Source organism: Cinclus cinclus, chromosome 5 (assembly GCF_963662255.1).
Source record: "Cinclus cinclus chromosome 5, bCinCin1.1, whole genome shotgun sequence".
Classification (NCBI taxonomy): Eukaryota; Metazoa; Chordata; class Aves; order Passeriformes; family Cinclidae; genus Cinclus; species Cinclus cinclus.
In genome coordinates, this window is record NC_085050.1 from 55,208,498 (window position 1) to 55,233,874 (window position 25,377).

Below are 25,377 nucleotides of genomic sequence, written 5' to 3' on the forward strand. Positions count from 1 at the left end.
CACAGTGGCTTTAAACGTTTAAACATACTACTGATATTATTTAGTCACATCACAATCTGCATAGTTTTCTTAAAAGTAAACCCCTAGCAGTGTGTCAGAGTACATTAACACAGCAGACTGAAGCTCCATGCTTAATGTATGAAAACATATATCAGGCACTTGTGAACTGCAAGTGAAAATTTATCTATTGCAAAATCAGAAATTATCCAATCTAAAGTGTAAGTACTGCAGGATAGTGGCCTGTCCAACTTTTCCTATAATAATGTGATAAAATTCATTCTGCACCTCAGCATCAAAAGGCATCACACTTGTCCAGCATGTATTTATTCATTTATTTGATCCACCCTTTTAAAAGAGGTTAGAGGTTAATAGTCTCACAGTCACATGCTTTTCAGGCAACAGTCTGGGAAAGAAATCCTTTCAAGCCTATTAAAATTCCTGCCTATCATTTGAAAGTGGAAGCACTGATAAAAAATGTCAAAATCTGCCATTAAAAAATAAGTTGAGGCAAACTTTGGCAACCGAAAACAGAAAATGGCTTCAGCTTTAGGAAAATAATTCCTGCTGTTTTCAAGTCATGAGGAAGCATAGGGGCAGGGGGATGGGGGGGGAAGATTCCAGAGAGGTAGGGTGGTAGGTAATGCCAACTCTGAAGCACCAAAGTCTTTGGTTTGATGTGTGGCTCTACACAAACACCTTCAGTCACAGCACTGCATTTGAAGGCTGCAGTGCAGCCAAGTGTGACGGGATGTTACCAGGTCTCCTGGCCACCTGAAGTGAAGTGGTTTCCATAGAAACACTAGTATTCTTTCCTTAAACCACAACAAACACATGCAGCATTCATACAGTGTACATTCAGCAGGGCTTAGGCACTCTCAGAGACCGAGTGGGTAAGAGCACCTAAAGGATGCCAGGATCTTGCCCTCCTGCATTGGAGTAAGGCTCCTTCCTCCCCTCTTGCCTCAGCAATTTTGAAAGCCTACTGCAGAGTAGGCTCTTCAACCACAGTAATATCTATAGCTTAATTTCTCACATTGTTTAAACTACCCTGCAGAAAGCCACTCTTGATCGACTGGCTTTTTATTTTTTTTTTTTTTTTTGAAATTTCATGTGGATTTAGGGAAATTTTTCAGAGCTGAATGCAAACTACTTTACTCTTCAAGTATCTGAAAGTCTAGTGCAGTTTACAGCTGCCAGAGTTTGCTTTCAAATTAGAAACAAAGATAATGGAAGCTGTCTTGAAGTCACAGAAAACACTACTACAGAAAGAATTAGGAACTAGAAAACATTGGGGCTCAAAATCCAAAGGCTGGAGAGTGACAGAAGTCTTGCAATTACTGCATCAGCTGTACCACTCTGAGACCTTTCTGAGAATAAATCTGACCTCCCTTTACAGCCTCCAGTATGTTGTGAGTAGATTAATTCTGGGCAATGAAAGGTCAGAAGAGCTTTGAAATTGTTTCTGAAAATGTGTTAAATGTGCATCCTGCTCACCCTAAACTAAGCCTTTATTACATGTCCATTTTCCAGGTCTATCAGCGCTCGCTCCTCCTTTCTCCCTGATCTTCTCCCATGCAACCACTGCCTTCCCAACCCTCAGGATGTTATCACCAATGCAGCAAGATCTTTTTTTATTAAGCTGTCAACACTTGGGCTCCCATAGTACATTTATGCAGATTGGAGATCTGATTGATTTTGTTGGGTTAGCAAGACTTAAATGAGAACAAAGCCTTTATAAGGGTGTAGACTCCTCACCCAGCACCTTGAGAACAGAGCAAAATGCTGCAACTGCTGGTACATTATGAGAAAGTACAGAGGATGGGTAATTAAAAAAAACCTCCTATCATATTATCAGAAGTTCTCGTGATAGAAGAAATTTGCAACTGCAAACACTTCCAACAGTTTCTGATTTTACAAAGGAGTTTTATATCGTTATTGAAATGCTTCTCCTCCTCTTCTTCCTTGACTTTTTATAGCTCAGATCTTACTTGACTTTTTTTTCCCTCTACAGTATATCTTTTCACATCAAAATTGATTTTATCAGGAAATAAAAAGGCAAATCAGAAGTGAAATGGAGAGGCATAGAAGAAGTTCAGTCTTGTAAAGGTTTAATATCTCAAACTGAACATATACTGGTTAACAAACAGCACAAGGAAGGCTGAGAAGTATCAAGAAATAAGTGACACAAAGTGAAAGGAAGTTTAGCAGTCCATGAAATCTGTGGATTTAAACAGATTTCTACAGTGATCAGAGAAATGGGAAAGGACAATCTTATTACACTCATCTAGTCCCAAAGGCCACAGCAGATGTATCCATCAGGTTGTAATTTCTGACCATAAAACTTTGCTTGAATAAAATCCTGCATGTGACCTTCATACATATTGCTGCCCTACAAACCTCTGTTGCTCTACAGCTGAATCCCATTTAGTTATGACTCACTGCCTTATTTACTTCACTGATCACAATAAGCTTTCAAAAGCCATTACGAAGGCTTGAGTTGGTGTCTGTAAGCATACTCTGGTGACTACCCTGAATGACAAAAAGGTTGGGTTAGGGAAAAAAAAAGAGAAATAAGCCCCACATATGTGATTGCATTGGAAAAATGTGTCCAACAAAGTCAATTTCAAACAACATCAGTCAAATCTATTTGTCACATATTATAGGTAACCTCTAGAAGAAAACATAGGATTCCTATATAATTATTATTCAAGGTATGTAAAATGTGATATTGTCAAAACAAGAAAAATGAGTTTGGATAAAAGAGTAAAATAAAAATAAAAACAAAACAAAACAAAAACAAACAAACAAAACCCACAAAACAACAAACCACCAGCAGTAAATGAAAATGTTTGCCATGAGGTTAAAACATTGCCAATGGATCTCCAAGGACAATACACATCTTTGGCTGAGCTCTGACTACTTTCCAGATGCTGTGGATGCCTCAAGCACTGCAAACTCCTGCAGAGTTTGCTCCATAATTCCCAGTGTGCAAGTGGAAACAGCAGCATGAGGGATGAAGAAACTGTGCTGCTCAAGGATGTGTATCAGGACAAGCCCAAGTATTACCTCTGGTCCAAGCTACCAAAGCCACCCCTTCCCTCCCACCTGTCACAAAAATGCAAAGGCCATCCCACATTTTCTATCAGCCATTCAGCTACTGTATGGCCATACCACTGATGATAAATTAAGGACTGGAAGAGACAGCAGGCTCTGAACCATAAAAGTAAAACTTTAATTATTAGTGTATTGAAGTAACCACCAGCATAATAAAACTAAGAGAAAGATAAGAGAACCGAGTGATTTTCTGACAAACAAGAAAATAAGTGTTGTATTCATTTCAACTAAATTTCCCAGTGAAAGAAAAAAGAGTTCATTGAAAAGAAAGAAAGAAACATGTCTTTCATAAAAAAAAATAATTACAATTTAAGTATATGTAGAACTCAAACATTTTTGAAGGCCTGTTCCACCCTTATTTAAATACTGCTGGAAATTGGAGTCTCACAGGAAAGGAAGTAGAGATTATACTAATACATATTATTAGCACCAGTATGGATCTGGACCATAATTCCTTGTTTCATAGTGCTAAATCACTGCCTAGCTACCATGTAATACCCGAGTATCCCTACTTCTTTCAGTATCTATACACAAAGAAAACTTAAGTTTCTGCTTTTCCTTTGTGGTACCCAACATGGGCACAGCATAAAAAAGCCAATCACAATATTCTTCCTCTCTCAATCACACAAGCACACAAATATTTTGAGACACGGCACAGAAGAGTACTATAAATATTGTGAAGCATTTTGTATCGAAGAAAGAGCAAAAGAGAGGAAGAAACCTGCCATGTTGGACATTTCCACAAGTGTCACTGTGACAAATCTCAGCAACTGGGCTGCAGCTTCCACAAGGCCATTGGATGAGCCACACTTGCTGTTGGCTCTTTCTGTGGCCAACAGAAGGGAAGACTAATTTTCCTAATTTAAAGACTTTCACCTCCTATTTCTGTGCACTAGAACATGCCTATTAATGGTCCCTGAGGGCACTTCCAGTGATATTATGGGGCACGTCACTCACAGGTCTTCTATGATAAAACCACTCAGCTTGGCTACAGCATCATGCCCCCAATCAGAGCTGTTCAAGAGATGCCCTAAGGTACAAGAAGACATTTAAGGGCACTGAAATAATTCATAAAAACAGATTCAGAGGGAAGAACACAGTACTGCTCAGCTGTCAATCCTATCAAATTATTTATTTTTACATCTCTAAATCATTATGAAGTGTCTCAGTATTTCTGCTTACACTGCTTGGGAGTTATTTGCTGATTCCACTAATGAAGTGAAATAAAAGAAATTATGCAGGTTGTCTATTACTGCATTATTAGGAAAAAGAACTGTACCTAATATATTGTTTCAAGAGGTCTTCATTCACGACTTCTTGGTTTTTTGAAATTCATAGTCCTTTATCCTTCTCTATTGACTGAAAAGGATAGCTTTAAGACAAATTATTATTACGCAAATAATGTTTTAAATAAGCATTTTCCCAAGCATTACAAGTTGTGGGTTTTAAAGGCTCTTCTGAAGTTAATACAATACAAAAAAGTCGAAACCTTAAGTTCCAGGTGCTGTGGCCTAAAACAAAGCAAACTTCAACCAGTTTATATAAAAATAATTGAAACAAGAAAATAGTAAATTACATCAATAGTATGTTTTTTGAACATTTAGGTGCTGCTTGAGAGGAGAGGCCATGGACCTCAGACTCAGAGGTTTTATGATTCCAAGAAAGGGTCATGCTTTTATGAAAAAGGCAAGTTTGAGAAGACTGAATGTCACACATTGAAAAACATTGAGTGAATGGCCTGAGTGTTTAAATGAACTTATTTTCCTGGTGTTTGGTACAGTACATTTTTGCTAAGCGTTTGTCCAAGTTATAAACCCATGCCAATATGCCACTTTTGCCATTACATGGTAAAAGTTAGTGTGGTCCCTTTCCCTGCTACTAATATTTATAACTACAATTAAGAGCAGGGGATGAGTGATACAAAGACACAGAGAAAAGGAAAAAAGCAAGAAACTGGTGCAAAGTAATCAAATTATTACACTGGATCTTCTGCCTGTGTTCAGATAAAACAAAACATAAACGTGGTAAAATATTTTAACCAGCCAAATGTCATCAATACATACATGCAAAAGATTAAAACCTTTGTTCCTCACTTGGATTTTTCCAAATGAAACACAGGGCTCTTAAAAGATAGGGAATATGTTATTTGCTAGGCATGTAGCTGTATTTGACCATGAATTTACAAGAAACAGATTTACTGGAAAACACTGAACTCATCAATATCATAACAGACCTTTCACCCCCCAACAGATGGTAATGAAATTTATGTCAGATCTACTCCATCCACATTTCAAATGTTGACTATACTTTCAACAATGAAAAACACAACTTCTGCATAAAATAATAATTGAATATTGAAATATTGGGTCATTAACTCACTTGGAATGTTATACTTTACTAGGCACTCCTAGTTTTTCTAATTTACAAATAAGGTAATTAAAAGATAATTGTGTGAAATAGTTTCCAACTACACCACCACACTGATACAGGAAATTAACTGCTAAGTTTCAGAGTTAATTAATGCTAAGAGCAGAGCATCAGCTAGCATTATCCATCCTGGATTAAAAAGAAAACAGCTTAAATACCAACAATGTAGAAAGCTTCTTAAAAAGATTGAGCTCACTTACTCATTTTCCCCTCTGTATTCTAAAAGTATTGGCTAGTTCCTGTTTTCTATGTTAGCCTTTTCAGATTGGAAGAGACGAAATCAATTCTAATTGGAATACTTTCAAAATCACATTTTTTTCTGCTTCAGCCATATCAAGCACAGACTTTGATGCTTCTTGTTACACAGATCTAGCTACTTGTAAAGTTTAACAGAACAAAAAAATTCCTAAATCACTAAATTCACAAAAATTAAGAACGTCATTGGTAAAAAAATACAAAACCAAAAAAAATAATTAAATAATTTTTCATTAGCATTGCCATGTCAATAATCCCTTGAAGCCAAATCTCTGACTTCACGAATATTAGAGCAACTAACTGCATATTTCCCTTAAATTTCAAGTGTCAATACAGAGATAGAAAATCACCAAAATTTAGTTCTGTTGTTAAGAAAAGTTTGGTAATATACCTGCAATAAATAACTTTGGCATCTCAGGCAGAAGTTACTGTTCCAGAAGAGCAAAGAAATAACAAATGCTTAAATCCCAAATTTGAATCCATATTTCAAAAGACTTCTCCCAGCTGTCTTTCCAGAGAGCTGCTCAGCCACACCAGTGATTTACTAATCCAGCTCAGAGGGATTTCAAACATTATTTTCTGTTATCATCCTGCCACTATCACAGAAGCCCAAAGCAATGTCGTCATCCCTTGTCCAGTAATTGTGGAATGACACAAAGGACAGGCTGAGAACAAAATCATGTTGGGCACAGACAACTTTGAGTCCAGGTTGTCTCTAATCCCTCCTTTAAAATACGCAACTTTTCCAGGTGTGTGGGCTGAAAAGGTTATCCATGCAACAAATTGCATTTCCCAACAAATTGCAATTAGTTGCACAAAATTAAAACAAAAAGTAGTAGGAAGTAGTTATCATTTTGACAAGTAACTTCAAAAGATCCTGAAAAAAAGGAAAGATGTTGGCAAAGTGTGTCTGACTATCACATTTCAACAACCTATACATAGATAATGGATAAAAGCTGACTTGTAGCTATAAGTCACTAGGACCAACACAAACCAAAGCAGCTAAATCCAAAATTAAATACACTATTTGATATTTCATATAAAAAGAAGTCAACAAAAAAAAAAAAAAAACAAACTTCCATAAAGATAGGAAACTATCAGGATAATATTTTGAAGTCACAGCAGAAACAACAGTAGGAAATCTCTTTAGCTATCCTACCTTCTTGAACTGCTTGGAAAGGATTGTTGCCATCCACAAATGTCACCGAACATGTGATTTTCTCTGTTTGCAAGATTTCATCATTCTGGTTGAGATCAGCTACTGCCATTCGAAAAACTTCCTCATCTTTTTTGGCAGATTCATCAAAAATCGCCCCTATGGAGGAAAGAAAGAAAAACAACAAAAATCACATTGTACCTTTCACCTGCAGTATCCCAAAGCATTCATCATAAGCACTGAAGACCTTTTTTTTTTTTTTTTTTTTTTGCTAGAACATCATCCCTTCCTCACTCCTTAAGAACAGCTTTTTCTATCCAGAGACCAGAAGCTGCTTCACAGGACACAGAATTTTTACATTTTGACATAATTTAAGACATACATTGAAGGGAAGCATTGATTCCAGCTAGAAATATCAGGGAAAACTAGCTAGGTACAAAGTAAATGACCTGTATAAGCACATGGCCATGAAGTGAGAATTTAGTTTTTTCCAAATGTACCATTTAATATACTGAACTACTACAGTAGGCTAGGATCTACATTTAACATCATGTCTACTGCAAATTAAAAAATATAAAGTTTAAACAATGAGAGAATAAGCCTAAAAAGATGGCAACACTGAGAAAACAAGGTAGAATTAACACCCACCATCAGTAGACAGGTCAGCAGCCAATATAAATTATTTCAGGTGCAACACTTCCAAGGATTTGCAAAATAATTCCAGCTAATTGTCTGACTCCTGAAGTCAATAAGTTAAATTTAAATGGTTAATTAAAATAAGTTCTACCTTTATAAATTTCACAAAAAGTGAATGTTCTGCCTATTTCTTCAAACCTTTTAAGCAGAACATTTTAAACAGAGAACCAATAAACTCAAGAGGAGCTGGCAGGGTGAGAGTGCCCAACTCTGAGCAAATTCCTCAGGTGTACTGAAAAAAGTCCAAGACTAATTCAGAAGTTTTAATTTTTGGGTTTTTTTAACTGTAGCATCACTTTTAACATCACTGATTTCCTATCATTTTACACTTGCTTTTTGTATGAACTATTTATCTAGAGATGGCTTGAATTGCAGTGTTATAGTCCCATGACAAATGCTAGATTGTTTGAAACCTTAAAATCAAGGCTATTAGATTCCCATGCAGCTTTCACTTTCAGGCAGTAGATTAGAGAGACCGAAGGGCTTCTTCAAAACCAGACTTTTGAAAACTGTTTTTATTTATTTTTGAGCGTCTGTTGTCAGTACATAGCTAAGGCAGTGAATGTCAAGGCAAACAAGGACAACAGAAAACAGTGATCACTGATGACTGCAGGCAAACACCCCCAGTCAGTGCTGGAAAGAACTGAAAACTATTCATTTAGAAGAAGTGGCTACTTTAAGATAAATAAACTTCATACACGGAGTTTGCTGTGTTTTTCCCCCTGACCTCTGACACTCATCTCCCTGCCAGCACCACTCATCCTTCATGAGCATCATCTCTTCCTACACTCTGACCGCTTTGACTCCAGCATTTTCCCTCCTGAAGCTCCTACCATCTGGAACAGCTGTTCTTTACCTCTCCACCTCATTCACCTGTCATCTCTGTGCAAATCTCTGTTGAAAACATTCATTTTTCCCCTTGCCCCCGTTCCATTTTCCCTTGCTTTATTTAGCACCATAAAGCAAAGCTGCACATGACTGAGAATACTCTTGGTATGCAAGATGTTACAAACCCTGTCTTCTCCACAAAAAAGCCATTCGTGGATACATGTAGCATTTAAGGGGACAAAATGCTGCGTCCCAGACATGTTTTAAAGCATGTTCCTATTCTCATGGAACTTAAACCAAACCCACACAGGGTTTCCACCTACAGTGGTAATAATGATACAGCCCTGCAAACATTTGAAGGAATGATTCTACGTGGCTACAAAGTGACAAGGGTAAAATTAAGGGGCAGAAAAAAAATAATTATAGTAATTACTCAAATTTTATCCCTGTAGAGTAATTCTGCCACAAATGCTATACTGTTAAGTAGTGAACATATACATTTTTCATGCGCACACACACTGGGCAGCTGTTGACTGTGTTGCAGAACAGCATAGGAAAACAAAGCTCTTTGAGCCAACACTGCAGCATACAGCTTCTTATTCAACAGATGGGAAATACCATCTTAAGCCTGGCTTGGTCCCCAAAATAACCCAGGTCATTTATAGAATAGAGGATACAGCAAAGTCCCATGTAACCAGGTTTCTTCTGCATGTGTCATCATCAAAACACCCTTCAGCACCTTTGCCTTTCCACTGGGCAACCACGGGCTGCTGCCAAGTTGACCCTGGACTGGTGAATCCATCCAGGTTCTCAACAAATTAACCTTCCTGACAATCTTCCCTTCCTTTCACACACAGATATTCCTAATAAACTCTATGCTTTTTCGCCAGTTTCTCAGCCTGCCAAACCCTACCTCTGGCAGCACCTGAATGTATAAGGGGCTGGGTTAGATAAGACTCCATGCTGTTTTCACAAATGCTGCTCTTTCTCACTTGAGTAGAATGTCTCCACTTTTCCTCTGACCACTGATTATGTTTTTAAGGCTGCACATTTCAGATGCAAATCCCAAAATTTCTCCTATAACCAATACTCTATCTGACATTTTAAAGAAACTACCTCACAGAAACAACATCACATGTTTTAGTGTAGGAGTATCTCCATAAGAAAAACAGATATTTAGGTAACCACAAAATTCTAAACAGTGTTGATATTATGCTAAATAGCATAGTTCTAAACACAGTTTGTTCATACATGCTCATAGTCTGAGCATCCAAGCAGGAATTAAATTTTTTTCCTTTAGAAATTCAGGCCTTATTCATTAGAGTATCTAACTTCCCTACACAAAAAGCCTTTTAAGATATAATAAAGATTACTCTGTTCCTTTCAGGAGATGGCAGTGCACAGCAGCACATGCATTGTATTTTCAAACAGTGATAAGAGAAATTTTATTACAGAATTGATTTTCAAAATTTAATTCCAGTAGTTACATAAAATTGAAAACCTAGAAACAAAAGAACACAAGCACAAAATCCCTGAATTATTTAAAAATTGTTACCTTTCTCATATATATATATATATATGATTTTATGCCCCTGTTTTAGCTGTTTTTCATGTGTCTATATATCTCTCTATATTATAGAGGGGGGTGGAATAGATAATTTTTGTTTGCTTTCTAAATAACAAAAAGCCATTTAAATTAAAAGACGGAAGGGTTTGTTTGGACAGTGCTAACATTTCTGAAATGTCTTCCTTTCTCTGTCATTTCAGGAATTATGCTCTAGTTTACAGGACTGATCTTTCTGATGTGAAAGACGTATATCAAAATTGTTACCTCTAGCTCCATATGCAACCTTTACCTTAAGGTTAAATTTTAGGTTAACCTAACCTTATGTATGAGGTATGATACTATCTTGCCAAGGCCTGAAGTTTTATGTGTATTCTTCAAAATACTGTCATTCAACCAAGTCAAACAACACAAAGGAACAATTAAAGAGTATCAGACTTGAAAATTACTTCCCTAGTGAGACCTATATGCTCTCTCATTTCTTCCTGTAGAGCTGGAAATGAGAGAACTGGGATGGTCACAAACTTACTTGGAGTACATATCTAGAATGAACCCTTTTGGCCATAAGAAAAATTGCTACAGAAAGTAGTAACAGGTGAGGAGGAAAAGAGAACTATTTCTATAGCTATTGCAGGGCACTCACTCTCCAGAAAAATGATGCAACAACACAATTTACAAAGGGAGAAAGTTTTCAAAATTATACAAAAGTAATGCTGTTCATTTTTCTTCCATGCTCGCTGCTTGTCTCAGCTGGAAGTGGCCTCACACTAAACATGTCATTTCTAACTATCTCAAGAAGCATCCCCGTGATCGCATCAGGAGCTGACATGCTGACACAGCAACTGCTCTGCACCAGCTTCCCCCCTCCTGTTTTACTAGCACGTCATTACTTCCAGCTTTATTTCAGGATCTGGATGATGACAACACAAACATAATTCTCTCCTGGCTTTTTAAAAACCCTCAGCGCATCAATAAGGTCGTGTGGTTTAGCAGAGAATTCTTCGCATTTAACTATCTCATTTGCACACAGCCATGCCACCAGAAATCTATCATTTTTAGTTCATATAGACCAGAGAAATGCTCATTAAGTTCAGATGCCAGTAACATGATTAGAAGGGCTTTTGAGAGATCCCTTGTCCTACTAACCCATACAAACAAAGAAACAAACAAAAAAAAATACGAATTAGATATTATCAGCTGTTTCTAGAGTGATTTGAACAGTCTTGTACAATCAGCCCAGAAAACAAAAATATGAGAGAAATATTTCATGACTTCAAGGATGAAGCGAGGAGATTTAAACCATTGTTCATCTCTCTATCAAGTAATAAAGGACAAAGTCCACTGCTTGAAGTGTGTTCAAGTGCTATAATTTTATTACATATGAAAGTATGACATTTCTGGACCTGAGTGCTCCATATTGGTATCAGAAAATTAAGTACCTTATTTCAAAGTGCACATGGATTAAATGCCATTGTGAATTGAGGTCACAGTTCAACTTCAGCACGTGTTTGATTTTTACTTTCTAGCATTACACACAGCCACCTCACCAACAAAAGCCATGTATGCTTTGCCCAGTAATTTACTACTTCATTCCAGGAATGTTTGGAGAAAAAAGGAAGAAAATGGGAAAGCCTACATGGAAACTTTTTGAGCAACTATCTCATGCTCTCAGCAGCTCCTGATTCTATGACAATTCTTTGTGCCACTGATATTGTCAACTTTTTCCAGCGTCTGAATCCAATTCCACTGTGTTTTCTCAACTGCTGCTATTGAATTATTATTCTGAATGAGAAACTTAACACCGCTGCTGGGAGAAGGATGGCCAGGCTTTTAATGCTCAGAACTGGAAGCTGAGAGTTTTGACTTTTCATGGCAGATCTCATCTGAAACGTCCTTCAGATCTATGAGCTCATTGCTACATGTCTAGCTCCCCACTATCAAATTAGGTTAGGAAACACTAATTTCTGGAGACCCTTATTTGAGATCCTCCGATACACTGTAGAACAAAATCTCATTTTTAAGTCCTGTGAATGTCTGGTTGGGATAATCTGTATCAAAGCCATTGGTTTTTAAGTGGCAAATGCCTGGCTATATTGCACACTATCATGTCTGATTTACTGAATATATGCATGCAGCTTTAGTAGGCCAATTATAATGGTATTATTGTCAACAACAACAAGAGGGACTGCAGGAATCTTAGAGAAGGGCTCAAGTAATGTAGGAATTTAGGAAGCCACATACAGAGAGCTTGCCTTGTGCATGCAGCTCCCATTATCATAGTATTCAGCATGCAATCATACAATTGGACCCTAAATTTCCTTGTGACACATTCAGAGCTGCTGTTATGCTTCTCTATTGACCAATAGGCAGCTGAATATGTGAAATCACATCTTGATTTTGTCAGTGAAGGGAAAAACAGCACACTTTTCCTTTGTCTTTTAAGTTGAGTAAGTTTCAGAACCAGCACAGCGAGCTCACTTTTGTCATTGCAGCATTAAGGCAGTTGAACTACTCCACCTCCTGCACCAGGAGGGAGCTCCCAGCAGATGTGCCCTGAGCCACCTCGCACGTCAGGCTGCGGATGCCAAGCACAGCACAGGTCCATGGGGACCACGGCTGCCTCACCCAGGGCCAGTGTGGGGCTGGAGCTCAGGGCACAGCCAATCCTGTGCATCTGGAACCACCAGCCTCATGTGTTTGCTCCCCTGAGCCTCCCTACCCTGCACCACAGGGATCTTAGCACCAGAGTGCATCTAGGTCAAGCTGAAAGTCTTGAAAACACTACTTGTTTGTTCATTTTAATTTTTCAAGGCTTTCACAGCTCCCATGATGATATTAAAAGAGATGGCAGGGTAGGCTGAGGAGTACCTGCACCATCTCCTTCTGCTATGGATGCAATGTCTCCATGCCCACCAAATTGTAAAGGTAAGATAAAGTAGAAAGACAAATCTATCTCTTATTTTAATAAGCACAGTAAAGACATTGCAAAATACATTAGCACATATATTCCACTATTTATCATCAGACATATAAAAGAAAATTAAAGCAATCAGCTTAAGAGAATGCATTTGCCATCACTAAATCTACACCTTTGTACGGAAGTTCTACTTGTTACTTTTAGCAGCACAGATGAGACCAGGAAAACCTCACTGCAGTTTCTTGATTGCCACTGACACAAAACTGATCAACTAAGAGAAGCATCATGCCTACTGCCATTTTTAATAGACTTTTATAAAGGTCTGCTTCTGATAGAGGAGAGAGAATATTTTCCCAGACCATGAGCAGTGCCTGTTTCCCTGAGATCAGTGGCATTGGGTGGCCATACATTACATATGCCTACATCTAGATCACTGCTATCTCCAGTATGCATTCCTTAAATAACAACTGTGTCCATTGTTAATGTGATGGGGGGAAACAAAAAAAAGGCAGCAGCAAAATTATTAAATACAAGGTCCACACCTAATCAGAATGTGTGTGTGTGGGGGGGGGGGGAACAAAACAACCCCCCCAAAATACAACTCCCACATTATTTTCTAGGGAAGCCACCCTCCCTCTAAATCTTGCCATCTAGTTCTGCAGTCTGGTGTATGCATACAAATTGTACATTACTTGTGTGCATAAGAGAAACGACCCTCATAGTTGAACAACAATTAAATCAGGGATTAAAGAGCTGGACTGGAGAGTGAACATTTTCCCTGTTCACACCAAAGTTTAACAAATGCTTTTTGAATGTTCAAACCTAAGTTAAGGTATGTCAATAATCTCTCCCAAGTTACATCTGGAAACAAGACTCTGCTGATTTTCACACAGTGCCTCCAAGTTTGTGAGGCATCACTTACCCAAACCACAGCAAAAGCTACCTCTGCTCCTTCTGAAAGCTGCACCATAAAAACACACAGTCCATTTATGTTCCTGTTGTTGGCACTTAACCCATTCTCAGATCAGCTATATAACTGGAATACCATGGAAGCGATAAAGCAACTCCCTCCCTTTATTGTTTTCATTTTATAACTTGAAATATTTGAAAAAGAGGCAAATGAGGAATTTTACAGGTGTCTCAATCTGGCAAGTTGCTTGAAGCAAAGTCTGTTTGAAATACACAAAGTCAGAAAAGTGCTGTTATCTAAATACAGAAAAGTCTCTCCATTCTTCTGCCAAAACATGGTTGTTTTTTAATGTCCCAATCTCAAATAAAACAACCAATATCATTCTGCTTGGCTTTGAAAACTGTTATTTGTTTTAAATTATTTGACTTCAGGAGGGTATCCACTGTATTACACCTTCTCCTTTTTCTTATCTCTGGAGTATACCAACCAAGCTTTGGAAGAACAGTGGCTTGAGAGGTTAACAAATTAAATGAAGAATCCACATTTTAAGCCTTTCTGAACAGTTCTACATGCAGTGAGAAACCATGCTTTGTGTACTGTAGGTCCAACCTATAAATTATACGGTGATACTCGATTTCTAGCTATGGTGGGAAACAAGCCTGAAGGTACAGAATCAATTGTCTTTGCATTACCTTAATTTTAATATGATTGGAGGCAGTCTGGGGTCAGTTCATCTGCACAAAAACGGTGTTGGAGTTCTGTGGAGCTCAGGAAACTGAAAACTACTGCTCTGACAGTCTGCAGTGCCAGAATGCACACTGAATATTTTTTTCTGTTTAATTCTACAACAACACTGTGGATACACATCAGTGTCATTGGGAGTTATGTTCACATTTGGAAAGAACAGACTCTAAGATCTTATCCTCCTTATTTACACTGTCTGTCAGGCCCATATGCACAAGCACGAACTCCTTCCAATCACCACTGAATTATTTTAATCTCATCCTGACAGATATTTCTAATTGTTCTCAAGCTCTAAACCATCATTTTACACTTATATTTAATGTAACAAATGGTATAATTTGTCAAAATCTTCTGCTGAATCTTATTAATATCATTTTAAAAACAGCTGTCATTTACCAGTCCCTTTTTCTGATGTGTTATTATTGGCTACCAAGTACAAGAAAGAGAAATACAGAGGAGAGAGGAAGGCAAAACGTTGGTAGGAACCAAGCAATGCACTGCATAGGTTATCATGAATTAGAAGGGACCCACAAGGACCATCAGAGTTCAACTCCCAGCCTGGCACAGGCCAGCCCCAAAACTTTCACCATGAGCCATCTATTCCAATGCATTTTTTTTTTCCTATGCAACATATAGTCAATGACACCTTAAAAGGCAGTTCTAGAAAATCTCCAGGTAAGTAATAAAGTCCCTTCTCAACTGCTCAACACTCTCATTAGCTTAAGGGGTCCTCAAGTCTAAAAGGAGCACAAAAGCTACTATATCAAAGAAATAACAATTGACATACACCTTGTTTTTCTTTTTAAGAGCTAACTAATTGATTACACAAATTACAGAGCCACAAAGAATTTGTTCCTGCAGATTGAAAAGTGCCGCACAAGCACCTGTTGGAGCTTTGGAGATTGCTAACTACTTTTGTAAATGCAGCAGGGCACAATATCATCATCATATAAACAGTACCTTTTATACACAATGTACCTTTCACATCATAAGAATTAAGATACCTTTTGTGCACCGTTCCACTCTAAACTTGATGTGGTGATTAAGTACAGGGATAATATCTTCACATTCATTACGCAACAAATGAGCTGATAATAATGAGAAGCTTTTCATGTTTTCTATCATATCCGTAACTATCAAGTTAGTGTCTAGCTGTGAACAGCATCTAGTTTGGTAGATAGACTTGCCATATTATTAATGCCCCATACAGAAAGTTCATGTGATGATCATAAATTTACTGAATAGCATCCACATTTTTGAAAAAAGAGTATTGGAAAACAACTTCAATGTACTTTCACAGCTGGTTTCAAACCAGAGCAAACACTGATTCAATGCACTATTTCATCATTTTTATTAGCCCCTACCTGCTAATGGAAGAATACCTCTACAAAGTGTCAACAAGAATGACAGCATAAAAAAAAAAAGAAAAAAGAAAAAAATCTCCTAAGCAATTCTTCAGCATTTTTCATTGCCTACTGACTTCCATTCTCATACTTGTTGCTCTGCCTGTGTGTACAAGATTTCAAAGACAAACTAAAGCTTTAATTAGACTGCTAGGTAGAGACAGAGAGAAGACCGCTGCCCAACTATTTCTTTATTGTGTGAGGCAGCGGCAGCACCTCACTCCTGTAGCAGTTGAACTTGGTGGAAAATAAGATTCCCAATATGCTGGAGATGTTGTTAAAACACAAACATATGCCTTTGTACACACACAGATGTCAAAGTGCAAAGACTGAAGCATGAGGTTTTTCTGGAGGGCATTTTTCTGCTTTTTCCTTTCTATTTCACTTGGAAATTGCACAAGCCTTTTGCTGCAAACATTTTAGGATTACAGAAACCTGGCTTACAACACTGATACAGGTGTTGAAGCTTGCCATTGGGAGGGTATTACAGAAATAAGAGACTATTTCTTGAGTACCATACAATGTATAAATTTGGCCTCCTATTGCCTCTAAAAAAAAAAAAAAAAGAGAAAAAGACAGTGCTGAGTCATTATGCTGCAGATTCACAGAAGGGTTTGGGTTGGAAGGGACCTTTAAAGACCATGGGCATGGAGACTTTTAACCTGATCATGTTAAAACCCCAATCCAAGCCAACCTTAAATACATCCAATGATGGAGCATACACAACTTCTCTGGGTATCACAAAGAAGTACTGACAGGTAACCTTTGAATATATTGCTTTTAAAAATCTGTCTGATACAATATTTGGTGATATGAATGCCACGGTTAAGATTTAAATAACACGGGGAAGAAAGCAGTAATGAGAAACTGTTTTATGAACCCTACTGAATATGGAAAGACAGAAAATAATCCTTTTCTTAAAGAGCTTTTCTGTTCTGGAGGAAGAGACACATTCAGACAATTTACACAGAAACATGGTATTTGAGTGGAAATGGGAGCAACCAAATAAATTAGTCCATTTTCTTGCAAGACAGGACAGGACTGTCTTGTAGAGGGCAATTTACATTCAAGTTGAAAATTAACATATGCAACTTCTTTCACTCTTACTTCACAAAGAGTAACAAATCTGGAAGCAATCTGTTTCCAATTTCAACACAAAAACCACATCTAAAATTGCCCCAAGAAATAGCCACTTTGCAAAGAATGGTACAAATAACCTGCTTCTACAAACATGGTTCTCAGTACAGATTTTTACTTCACATATTTACTTCTTGGTAAATATTTTGCTGAACTGATGTTACTAGTTCCCCTTAATTATATATTTTTAAATTATATTTTATTCATTTTGGCAAAAGGACAACCCCTTTGCCTCTGAAATTTTCTTTGTAAATATTCAGGACTATGGGCTTAAAATGCCTTCGTGATTGATGATGCTGAATACTTAAATTCTTTGTTGCTTTCTAGAGAAGATGGTGCCATATCATCTTTGTACTTCTTATTCAACTTGGATAGAATATTTTCTAGATTCTCGACTCAACATTTGCATGTGTGTATAAAAAATAGATTCTCAGAAAATCTCTCTGACAAGCTGACAAATTTATTTCAAAAATTTCACCCAATAAATTATTGTAATGATGTTTCCATTTTAGAACAAGTAAAATGGGTAGTGGAGAGTAAGAAAAGGTTAGTGTCATCCTACATGAGACACATTAGAATGTGACCAAGAAGTTCTGTTTTAAATTTCTTCAACTCTGCCGCAATTTATGTCCACCCTTCCTTTTAATAACCCTACAGCTCTTCAGAAATATAAAGCTCTTTGAAAATTCACTGTCATATGAAATGCCTGTGAATTTGCATTTCCCAAAGCCTCACTGCAAGTCAGTTAAAAGCCCAAATTCTTATAAAGAGTAGTTTGGAGAATGCTATAAATGTGTGTACATTTTTTAAAATGAAGATTAAATTTCTGATTTTAAGACAGAAACTGTGAAAAATGAAGAACAGGTGTTTCTTCCATTGGCTTCTGTAATGTCAGCCTCCAGGTTTGCAGCTGGAATAAACTTTCATCTCCCCAACATCACAAATACTTTTGAGAAACCAGCCCTTGAATTAGATTTTTTTTTAATGAGACCTAGAGCTATATGTTTGGTTTAAGCTATCACCTGTCAGGAACAACCCATAAAAAGCCATATGCAAGTGAATAATTACTTTCCCATTTTAGAGATTAAACAATACTAAGCAGATGTGGAGTGACTTGTTCAGACACTCCATAATTAGTTGCCTGTCAAAATTAGAAGAATCTAATAAAAACCTGATTATTCAAAGTACCTATCTTTATTTCTATCACTTAACACATAATCTTGGAACATTGATATTAAAATAACAGTAAGTATGCTATTATTATAGCTCCCACATTATCTGAGAATTTCATTGGAAAAAGAGATTTAGTTTGCATTATTTTGGTTTGAAAGTTCTCAGAGTAGAGGTTGTAGGTTTTGTTTTGTGCTCTTGGTTTGGATTTTTATTGTCTTTTTTAACTGAAGTGGCTCTAAACTGAAGATGACAAAAACCATGCTTAATGCCTTCAAAATCATTATAACTTGAACAGTCTTTAAGTCAAGTAACTTAGGCAACACCTTTCTTCTAAATTTTAACAGCTATTTTAAATTCAGAAAAAAAAAATGCAAACCAGAAAGTAGGAAAAGAAAACAAATATTAACTTATACATGTAAAAAAGCCAAACCACCACCAACCCAAAAAAAGCAAAAAAAAAAAAATTGTGCCATTAACCATATTTAAATTTGGACATGAATAAAAAAACTTGAGAATTGGTACTTGTGGAGATACCAAACTTATTCTTGTTGCTTCACGATTTCTACTGGCCAAGTTTTTGAGAAGCCAGCCAAAGCGAGAGAGAAGCATTCTGACAGCAACCAGTTTTAGGCAATGGATAATTCTGAGAACATTTTCTTAGTTATTTACAAAAGTTGTAAAAAGAGAACGAAAACTTCCACTCTAATAAAAAAAAAAAAAAAAACAAAAAAACCAATGTTCTCTCTAACAAAACATTAATATAATCTGAAAATTCCCGCTACTAACTTTCTGAGAACCAAGATCAAGGTTTTGTTTTCCTCTAGTCAGCAGAGCAGTACCTGTAAACTATGTGCATCTTTTTTTCCTGTCACAAGTGATAAGCACCTATGTAATAAATAGGGAAAGCAAGGAAAGAAGAACCTTCCTATTATTCCTGTAATCACTTTCAATCAGCAATTCTCCCAGCTCACTAGTTCACAAAAAAATATTTCTTATGATCTACTTCTGTAACTGAGAAAACAACCCCAGTAGTGACTGCAATATGAACGTTAAAGCAAATTAGGAGATTATTTTAGAAAGATGAAGGACATGTTTCATTCAAGCCTAGAACCTAAATTCTCCTCACCTCAGCATTTAAATGCTTCAGTAGATATATTCAGTTTGATTTTTCCAGTCACTTCTGCCTTAATCAAGTCCTTTTATGGCTTGGGAAAAGATGAAGAAACTAAGCTCACATTGACTTTGCCTACAAGTCTGTCGCATGACCAGACAAAGCTTTAAAATTTGTCTACAGGTTTTTGAATCTCATTATTATTGTGTCACTGAATTATCACAGGACCATTTTAATTAGTTACTACTATATTATTACCAATTAGTTCAGAATACTTGGAGTTTACTGTGGAATATTTTATCTGGGACAACATGTAATTAATTTGTCAAATTACTCCAAAAGACTACACCAGAATTGTACCTAATATAAATGATTTTGCACTCTAACTCCTGGTACTCAAATTCCTAACAAGTGGAAAAACCCTGCAAAATTAAACACTGATATAGGAATTCCCCAACAGACTGTGCCAAACACAACTTGTTTCTTAGATTTTTTTTTTAAAACTCTCAATCTCTCTTGTTGGCCTCTTTCCAAGCAAGAAGAGAGTATCTAAATATTCTCTATTTAATAATAATGGAAAAGGCATTTCTAGGAATTACATCTCAGCTGCAGGCATGACTCCTAATCCTTCATTTTTAAAAGCAAGTACAACTTTACTGAGGTCATGATTTTCCATGCTGGATCATCATTGTACAATAATTTACTTTTTATAACAAAGTGGAGCTAATACAAAAGAAAATTTCTGAGAAAGAAGGAAACTGCACTGCCCAGGATTTAAGAATTATGTACATGTTGCACAACAACAAAGCATGGATACTTAACTGGCCCTTAATAAAGGGTAAAAGTAGTTGAAGAAATGGGACCACAGCAAATATTCACATATAGATCTTCTCTTCCCTATCCTCTATTCCAGACAGTATGCAATGCAAGTCTGTATTCACACATGCAGCTCTGAAATAAAATTGTAGCTAGCAATCCACATTTTAATGAACAAAAATGAACTTCTTTCCACTTGAGGGAAAAAGCATTCAAACCTCAAAACCAGTTAGTATTCCATAAAGAAAAAGTATTATTCATCAGCTTGACAGGGCAACCAAGAGGTATTTCCCTGATTCCGGGATCTTAGAGGATTTTCTTTCAGTATTACCCTTTCAGCCCCTAGTCATCCCAGTAAAACATCTCCTGATGGCTCCTTTTACAGGTTGAAGAAAAATACACCTTGCAAAGCATCTTATGACTCTTATACAAAGATTTCCATTTTTCTATATTTTTTCCCCCCACATACAGATAACAGAATTTTCCTCTTTGTTCTTAGAAATAGAATGACAAAAAAAGATTCCTTGAAGCATAAGGTAAAATTTACATCAGACATTACCCCAACCACATTTGTCTTCCCATCCCTCCTTTGCTTCCATGAGCTTTTTATCAAACTTTGTAGCAGATGTATCGATAGCATTAGTAAAGATGTTTTTACTGTCCAGAAAATAACTCAAAGTACCGGGATGCTGCTGTGGTGGCTGGGACATTTTCATGGAACATGGTTTAAACTCCTGAGAAGTAATAAAACTGAGCAGACATCTTGAGCACTCAACAAATTATTTGACAATATCCTAGGATACAAGAAGAAATATCAGGAGCATTCCTTATTGATTTATTATTATTCCTTATACCATTATGGAACACATTCCACTGTGTTTCATAAGTAAGAGAATTCACATCTCTGCCTCCTGTAGAGGATTCAGGGTATAACCCATAGGACTTCCATAGTATACTACTCTGCTTCCCTTAACTCAGGAAAGAGCCAGCTTTGAAAGCACATCTTTGTCATCAGCTATGCTTACAGAAGGCTGATGTATTCTGGCTGAAGCTTCAGCTTTCCTCTTTGTTTATGTCAGAACAAACAAATAAAACACACACATGCAGTCACTTCTGTGTTTTGGATCTAAGCCCCAGTGGCACATATAAATCTGGTGCCTGGGTAACTTCTTCACCTGTTTGCTACATAAAGCTATTCCACCTTATGTAAACTGGCTTTGGAATAATTACCTGTCCTCAGAAGATTGTAGTTCCTATTTCTGCTTATCTTATCTCTCTCTTTCTGAATATATAGAGAAAATGGAGAAGACAACTCTTACTCAAGCTTGAAGATGCATGACTTAATTTCACTTCTCTGGTTACTTTAAAAAGAATCCCTCAGTACTATTTCATAGAAGATGGAAGAGAAGTCCCCTTCCCTAGCTATGCAGAGAATATAAATAAAAACATCACCCTGAAAGGTCACTTTGTTATATTTACACTCTGAAATAAGCCATCCTACATTACATAAAATTCATGGAACCTTTGATTAAAAAAATGAAAATGCATATAACAAGCTCACAGAAGTGGAACACTATAGAATTGTCATCTCATGCATACCACACTCTCTAAAACAAAGTGAAGAAGCAAAAGAAGGTGTTTTCCCAAAGCGAAATGGCACTTCACGTGTTTTAAGCCAAGGAAGAGCCTTCTAGAAATGCAATAAAAATTGGTCAGGTAGAAGTCATCTGGTCTCTATAAGCTCTATCCTAGAACACAAGGATGACAAGGCTAACAAAGACTAACTACTCTAATACAATTCTTCAGTGGTAGCACATATAGTCCAATATGCATGAATCTGTCTCAAGCTTCATTTTTCAGAGGTGGTCACAGACCAAAAGGACAAACACTCAAAAGTAAAAATGCAGCATATCTCAAAAAGCCCTGTGGAGCCAGTTCTGCATTTTAAAGTAAACACTTATGTTAGTGATCACTATAAAACCTTAAGATTAACACCTAAGTTTCTATAAATAAAATCTTCCAACTTCCTCTTCCATATGACTGCAGAAGGGTTTACCATATTACAAATGTAGATTTGCATTTTCCTTGGCTTTTTTTTTTCACATATTCATTTTAAGTTACTTTATTCTCAGAATTATGTAGAAGAGTTAAAGAGAATTCCAGAGAAATAAATCCTTGAACTCATATTAGGAACTGGGGAAAAATATATACAGTAAGATCATCAAATAATGATTAAGCAGCCATAAATCACTGCTTAAATGCAAAAAGGAAACTATTTTCTAATGAACTCCCATCAGGAGATCATTTCTTCCTAAGAAAGCAGCAATAAATTGGTATCCATGCATCTTTCATCAAGAGCACCAGCATTTTGCAGTTGTGTTTCCAAAACATTTGAAGAATCAATTATAATTTGCAACTGTACTCTAATTAAAGTAATAAGTAAATAAATATTATTTTGAAGTATCTCCTTGGCTGCTTTCAAAGCCTTTTCACTATCAAATACTATGGTAAGGCTTTAACAACCATATAAAAATCTTGGTATCAACTCCTGAAAGTAAAAAGGGAAAAGAAGCAAGTCTGAATGCCTTGGTGTTGGCTCTACTGCAAAGCACGTAAGTACCAGATAGAATTTTCAGTGTCTAAAGGTTATCTCTGGTTTTGGGTTGGTTTTTTTATTTATTTTTTTTTAATACTATTTCAATAAAATAAGAGCCTGTAAAGAATTTTAGGGTTTTTTTACAGCTGCAAGCTGAAAAGCAATCATGATAATCACTGCAGAGAGGCTAACCTGCCTTTCACCTACTTACACTGTTTATGTACTCAAACAGTCTGTGCAGGAATATAATCAACTGCTTCTTTGGAAAGTAGAACTAATTTTCAGAAAGATTATTTGTGACACATTTCCTGAGAAATGTGAAAAACTCTGTAGGTTTCAGGAAGAGCTTGACACTTGCCACACATTCTTCAACAGATTTTCAACACATGCAGGATTGATCAATATTTCTGCACAGCTCAAGCTCATATCATAATCTTTAAAAAAATATATAAAAAAAATTTCAAAAACAGATTCTCACTGAGCACTGCAAACTCAGTGCTGGTAGGACATGGAAATTAAACAGACAGAAAGGTTTTAATCAGCCATGATGAACCGACGCTAAGAGCAGCTCTTAGTCCAGGGAGCAACAGCTCATCACAATATACAGACAGAAACCCTTTACCCTTCAGGTATTCTCAGATGTCTTTCAGTTTAGGTTACACTATAAATGACCTGAATATATTGTTATGTATATATTTGAATGTATGGTGAATACCTTTTCCTGCAAGTTCTACAAACAAGGAATCAGTGTAGAAAGAGCAGCTCTAGAAGACGCAGATGAAGTTTTAGAAAAACAGGCACGGATTTGCAGTGGGGTTGGAGGCATTATCCAGACAACCTGAAGTGGGCACAGTCATTTTGTAACAGAATGCTATTGTGAAAGTGAAGTGCTGAAATATTACAAATATAGAGTAAAAATATATTAATATTTCTCTATATTAATACACAGAAAAGCTTGCCCAGTCATTAGACAAGGATTTATATAACTGGCCTCTCTCATGCATGCATACTCTTTTTCAGCATCACAACTATTAAGTTAGCAGATTTTTAGAGCTACTCACTAATGAAAAACCCATCAAGAGCCATGCATTTGCAGCTGAAGAATATAGTGTCAAGGAAACTATATATTTTCTGTGTGAATACTATATATTTTCTGTGAGGAAGTGACACTTCCTGCAGCTCTGCTGCCTTTGAGAGGCTGGCACATCAAGCACTGAAAGGAGAATGAATAGAGCCAGTCATGCTAAACATGCATCCTATTGTTTTGGGCTGTGTCGGTCAGATCCACTGTCAACACATTTTCTGTTTCTCCCTCTGCCTTCCCCCACCACCATCTTTTGTTGCTGTTGTTGGCAACTTATCCTCACCCCATCTGATTCAAGAAGGCTTTGCTGGGAACCGTGCTGCATCTGCCAGAGCTGGTCTTTTAAAGCAACACATGCACATTTTCCTAATTTTTATTTTTTCCCCAAAAGGCATCCAAAAATAACCCCTTGGAAATGAGGAAGAGTTTTCTCAAAGACTAGCAGTTTGACCAGGGATTTGATCCATAACTCATCCTGAGCCAGCCCTGTGTGGGCAGAAATAGCTCAGGTGAATTAGAAACCACAGTAGGGGAAACAAGTTTGTACTCAAATATGGCCAAAGTCTGAATGCTCTGCAGATATTTGAGGCAATTTCTATTCCACCTAATGAAAAACTGGAGTCTGTCTACTTTGTTTTCTCAATAAATGCATATCTTTAATCCAAATTATTTAAAATTAAATTTAGTAAATGCTAATGAAAACCTTTTTTCTCTCCTTGCAAAGAGATTTACAGATTATGAGGAGAAATAAACTTTTTTAAAAAGTGCTGTCCTCTAGGAACATATTTTAGCTGCGATGCCATAAATGGATACATATCTAAAAAAAAACAAAACAAAAAAAAAAAACCCTAAAAAAAAAAAAAAAAAAAAAAAGGTACTCTCCATGATTTCACTGTGGTCTGGTACTTTTCCAGATAAGGAAACAGGTTTATCAGTAGGGAAAAAATATGGTTGAAATATCCTTCAAAAAGTCATGAAGCCTAATTTAGATTCTGTCTTAGAATTTAAGGAGCAAAGACAGTGACTTGCAACACCTTAAAAGCCAGTGACAAGCCAGAAGGAAGCCTTGGTTTTGTTTAATTTTCAAAAGACATGAACCTGGCAACCAGCCTTGAGTTTACAGAACAATAAGAAAATGTAGGCACACTGCAAAGTGGTTCCTCTCAGGTTTCCTGTTAGGGAAAGCAACACATTTGTCAGGATTGGGAATGCCATCTCTTGCCTTCCCTGTGGCCAAGAACAGAACCTGCCTGGAGAGATGTTTATATACACAGGCACCATGAATGAAATCAAATGATGATAAAAAGATAAGTTGCCAGGGTTCTGGCCTACACACATTCGAAGGAAGACTGAAACTACAACCTACAGGGAGAGGCTGTCAAAGCAAAGGATGGCAGCAAGTCACCCTGCCAGACGAAATAGGAAAGACTGATGTCTATTTATTAT

The 25,377-nt window shown here is 36.8% G+C and overlaps 1 protein-coding gene across 2 annotated transcripts in view; it reads right to left on the reverse strand.

Annotated features, from left to right (window-relative positions):
- Nucleotides 1-25,377, reverse strand: part of GRID2 (glutamate ionotropic receptor delta type subunit 2) — a 680,288-nt gene that overhangs the window by 536,307 nt on the left and 118,604 nt on the right. For both annotated transcript variants that reach the window (XM_062493839.1, XM_062493838.1), the window contains exon 2: nucleotides 6,956-7,111. In XM_062493839.1, the coding sequence (XP_062349823.1) occupies nucleotides 6,956-7,111 (156 nt within the window). The remainder of the gene's footprint in view (nucleotides 1-6,955; nucleotides 7,112-25,377) is intronic.